General features: G+C 46.6%; 1 protein-coding gene across 1 annotated transcript; it reads left to right on the top strand.

Annotated features, from left to right (window-relative positions):
• Positions 1–629: 629 nt before the first annotated feature.
• LOC124894156 (NADH-ubiquinone oxidoreductase chain 2-like) lies at positions 630–4735 on the top strand. Its single transcript, XM_047404899.1, has 2 exons — positions 630–1264; positions 3724–4735. Exons 1-2 carry the CDS (start codon positions 1042–1044, stop codon positions 4296–4298), a joined length of 798 nt encoding a protein of 265 aa, XP_047260855.1. The 5' UTR covers positions 630–1041; the 3' UTR covers positions 4299–4735.
• The last annotated feature ends 269 nt before the right edge of the window (positions 4736–5004 follow it).

Below are 5004 nucleotides of genomic sequence, written 5' to 3'. Positions count from 1 at the left end.
TTGCCTCCGGTGGTGTCCTTCTCCTTTGTTTCTAAACTAGCAGAATTGTGGGACATCAAAAGTGGTAAGTTGATTGTTGGTTTTAATTCCTCACTCTCGTATAGGAACACTTGGTTCGATCCATTCTTAGAGAAGGATCCACTGGAAAGACTGGAGTAGTATCTTCATTAGCCGGAAGGAATTAGTCTCCACTAGCGTCATTCAAAGAACGAACAAGAAAAGGGTTACTATTTAGGATAGATGGATGTGGCCCAATGGCTAAAGCTCTGCCATCTTCTTGTAGACTGAACTCTCTTCTCTTTAGGCTCCGAGTTCTTCTTGGGGGGGATGGTCTAATTTACTAGTGGCAACGAAGTTCTTAAATGACTAGATTCTCCCGGAACGCTAGCTAAGCTAATCGTCTTAGTTCCCTTCAATTAAATCAATAAGCTTTTTGATTGATTCAGGGCGCCGCGCCCTTCTTAGAATTAGAACCCATTGAGGGGGGCCTCGGCCCGGGAAGGGGAGAGTGGCCGAGTGGTCAAAAGCAACAGACTGTAAATCTGTTGAAGATTTTCTACATAGGTTCGAATCCTGCCTCTCCCACTTGTTTGTTGTAGACTTCAGAGAAGAGAAAAGAGGCATTTCTTCAGCGTAGGAAGGGCAACCGAGCGAAGCTCTTTCTTTTTTTTGGCCGTGCCGTGAAGTGAAATTGTATCGTATGTTAGTTAGAGAGGTTGGCGAACTACTACGATCTATAGATTTCCCATCTATATCCAATCCCAACGAGAATAGAAGCGAGTCACTTCCGGCCTGTCTTGTAGTCGTAGTCTTTTAGCTTATGTAGTCGTCGGCCTTCCTACATGCATGCGTCCGCCAGAATGCCTCCTTGGTTCGGGACGAAGCCAAGCCGATACATACGATAGGCAAAAGAAAGACCCCCATTTCATAGCGCCTGGGGAACGCAAGTTTGATCGAGGATTGGAGAGGAGAGGTGGAAGAAAGGGCTCGGGATGGATTTAGGAGTCTTTGTGCGAGCCGTATGCGGTGAGAGTCGCACGTATGGTAACAAGGGGGGTTCGCGTCTATACGTGTAGTGTGGTGCTTTGGCCTACCCACCCTATTTGTTCCATGATCTATGGGTCTACTGGAGCTACCCACTTCGATCAATTAGCCAAGATTTTGATCAGATATGAAATCACTGGTGCTCGATCTAGTGGTATTTTTATTGGGATTCTATTTATCGCTGTAGGATCCCTATTCAAGATCACTGCAGTTCCTTTTCGGGTGGTTGTAGGACGGCCGCCTATAAGTGGTAGGGTAGGGTGGGTGGTACCGCTCTGCGGCTAATCTTCCTAACTGCTTAGGGCCGGGCTTAGAGCGCTTGAAACTCATCACTACCTCGTAAGGGCGTTGAGACCATAGCATGTTACACGAAAGTGCCGCTTTCTCTGTAGTGTTGTCACACAGCTGCCCGCCTAGAAGAACAACTCGCTCTATAGTGTTGTCACACAAGATAAGCACGCCGCCCGCCTGCTGGCCGGGTGAATCGAAGTTATCTTCCGGTCAACTGTCCACCCAATCAAGTGCAAAAAACACAGTAGAATCACGCAACGCACGCTGCTGGTGTGCTTCCTGCTTGCGAGGAAAGAAAGAAGAGCGACAGGGTTCAGTTCAGATTTGACTGTTTGCAGCATGGGAGCAGATTCCCCAAAAAATCCCTGGGAACAATGAAAAAAAAAAGATATCTTGATAACGAAAACTATAGGGGGCTGTATTGGCGAGATCCAACGGTGAACAGCTGCCCAAAAGAAAAACCGCCTGGAAGTCCGAGGACCTTTAGTACTGTATTCTACCCCCGAACCAGTAGCCTTCGCGCCAAGCAAGACCGCCCTTGTCCCTTTCCTTTCTCCATTCCACCTCCTTCTTTGCTTTGTTCCAATAGAGTCTAAGGCAAGGTGGTTCGTATGCCTACTTTAGCTACTTGACGAAAGGGAACAAATAACGTTTCATTTCCGGGTTTATGGATTGGATTCAGTCAGCCTCACGACATAATCAGAGTGAGGCTTTGGTTACCAGCAAACGCTTCTGCAAAGGCGACCCTCTCGAGTTTTCGGCTGTTTCCGTCATTGAAGTATTCGTCGCCCTACCAAACGAAAGAAGTCACTATCAAACTGCTCGCCCTATTGAAGTACCAAAGGTGCGCTCAGCCCGGTGACTAGGAAATGGGTTTGCCCTTGAATTGAAGTGATGAGGTCGGAAAGAGGGAAGTAGGGCTCCTATTGACTAAAGGTTGGTTCTTTGCTTTCCTTTAGAATGAAATTAGCTATGAAGCCCCTCTCCTTACAGTGGCTGAACGCCCCTACAACTTACTTTGTTTGATTCAAAAGGCGAACAGCCCCCCCAACTAGTTGTATGGGGTGGGGTGCTTGCGAAAAACTGCTTTGCATATGAGTAATTCCTAAAAAAAGGCTTTGTCCGGTATTTGACAAAGATCTTTCTATCAATAGATAGGAATGAGTGTTCGATATAGGGGATAGGATCCATCTGCTCTTTAATCTCACAATTTTTTTGTGAGAAATATATATATATCGTTTATCTATCTCTTGTCTATCTATCATTGATTCTCAAGTCCAATTTTTGGGTTCCCCAAAGCCCCGAATGGAATGGATCATTTCTGCCAACGAAATGAACGCGGAGCCCGTTCCGAATGCTTCTACGATCCGGAAGTTCTTGCGAAGAGAATAAGATGCTGCTCCCCTTCCCTCTTTCTTTTCCTGCTTTGCTAATCTTCCCCTCTAACGCGGGCCGGGCGGCGACGGGCGCGGGAGGAAGAAACCTAAGAGAAGACGCTCGTCTCGGGTGGTCCTTTTTTTTAGTGCAACACAGGAAAGCGCCCCTTTTTTTGTCATCCCTGCAGCTTTCCAGATTTTGTATTGAACGCATGGCGTAGCTAGGACCCTTCACATTCTATTTGAGCCTATGTTCAAGCCAAACCCACCCCCTATTTTACTAAGGCTGGAAAGAATGCCCACCAAGTTCAGATAAGGGAATGCTTTCCCCAACCATTAAAGTAAAGGCTCGACGAAGGGAGGGAGGTACGGCGGGGGAAGGAAAATGCTTTTGGAGATCGAGATTTTTTTTCATCGAAAATGAAGAAGGCCGAGGATGGCCGTAGGTGCGTCTTATCTGAAGGGAACACGCTTTTTTGACCGGTGTGGTATGATTGTCGGGCCCTCCTCCTTACAGTAGCTTTCAGCTCCTCTCCTCGTTCCGCCCTTCCTATTGGGATAGCTGCCTTCGGGCTTTACCTGCCCTTTCTAATAAGAAATTCCGGCTCGTCCCGGGAAAGCGTTGGCAACAATTGAAAGGAAGGGGTCCATGTAGCTGCTGTGTCCGCCCCCTTCTTAGTCAATGGGGCACAGCAGGTTCGGCATCTACTACAAAAGAGAGAATCCACTTCAAATAACCACGTCTCTGCTAGGCAGCATGTGGAATGGCCGAGAGCGGACCTTTTTGGATATATAATCCAAGTCGAGAGTAGAGTTACAGGAAAAGCCGTCTGATGGAAAATGACTTTCACGTTCGGTTCAGAGAGCACTTTTTTCATTGAGAATTCCTCGTTCCCTTTCGTGTGAATTCCCCAGCAGCGAATTTCAAACTTGTGGGGCCCTATCTATTCCATCTCTCAAGCCCCGAAGAAAACCCCCTACCCTTCGGACTCCATATATCTTTTGACTCTATATATGTGGGCACCTGATATCTATGAGGGTTTACCCACCCCGGTTACAGCATTCCTTTCTATTGCGCCTAAAATCTCTATTTCTGCTAATATTTCACGTGTTTCTATTTATGGTTCTTATGGAGCTACATTGCAACAAATCTTCTTTTTCTGCAGCATTGCTTCTATGATCTTAGGAGCACTGGCCATCATGGCCCAAACAAAAGTAAAAAGACTTCTAGCTCATAGTTCAATTGGACATGTAGGTTATATTCGTACTGGTTTCTCATGTGGAACCATAGAAAGAATTCAATCACTACTAATTGGTATCTTTATTTATGCATCAATGACGATAGATGCATTCGCCATAGTTTTAGCATTACGGCAAACCCGTGTCAAATATATAGCTGATTTGGGCACTCTAGCCAAAACGAATCCTATTTTGGCTATTACCTTCTCCATTACTATGTTCTCATACGCAGGAATACCCCCGTTAGTCGGCTTTTGTAGCAAATTCTATTTGTCCTTCGCCGCTTTGGGTTGTAGGGCTTACTTCCTAGCCCCAGTGGGAGTAGTGACTAGCGTTATAGTTCGTTAGGCGGCCGGAAGGTTGCCACGAGTAAGTAAGAAAGGGGGACCGAAGGCAATTCTCTGTGCACCGGACACGTAGCTTACCGAATCCGTTGCGACACGGATGGGAATGCATGCTACAAAAGATAGGGTCGAGTCTGATACATCAACCGTCTACTCAATATCCTTGTAGGAGTTCACAATGACTACACGAGATGAACCTTGGTTTGGTGAATTGAAGTTGGCCTTAAGTGTAATAGGACTCCCAGTTACTGTGCGCGATCGTATACTGAGGTGCTCCCCGCTGGTTGTTGGAACGACGCAAGCAAGGCCGGGTCTCGATTCAGAAAGATGAAGGGCCTAAAAGTCTAAATAGGGGGTGAAAAATTCCCCATCTCATTGGGGGCGGAAAACGAATCGATATCTCGATGTGATACAGCTCTTTCGATTTTAGTTGGGAAAGAACGGCGAAGTCCATCCGAACCGTCCAATGAAGAATAAGAGGAGAGCAAAGCGCCAATGGCGCGCGAAGCGCATGCAGAACGGGCACGGAGAAAAAGAAGTGTGGAGGAGAAGCAGCCGAGCTCATTCCCTTTGCTTCCTGGGCCCAAAGCAGTGCAGTCTTTCCTGGCCAAATCAAGGATTTGGGGCTTCTTGCTACGCTACAACACTATATAAATCCATTTATATTAGTAATATATATGAATAGAAAGATAGATCCATCCATCTATCCT

The sequence above is a fragment of the Capsicum annuum genome, unplaced genomic scaffold (genome assembly GCF_002878395.1).
Source record: "Capsicum annuum cultivar UCD-10X-F1 unplaced genomic scaffold, UCD10Xv1.1 ctg70668, whole genome shotgun sequence".
In the NCBI taxonomy this organism is placed as follows: domain Eukaryota; kingdom Viridiplantae; phylum Streptophyta; class Magnoliopsida; order Solanales; family Solanaceae; genus Capsicum; species Capsicum annuum.
The sequence above is the reverse complement of the archived record's forward strand: the minus strand, read 5'-3'. Positions and strand labels throughout refer to the sequence as shown.

Coding starts and splice junctions, on each gene's coding strand:
- LOC124894156 (XM_047404899.1), top strand. CDS start 1,042: ATGGTAACAAGGGGGGTTCGCGTCTATACGTGTAGTGTGGTGCTTTGG. Junction 1,265..3,723: donor GATCACTGCAGTTCCTTTTC/GGGTGGTTGTAG, acceptor TTTTGACTCTAT/ATATGTGGGCACCTGATATC.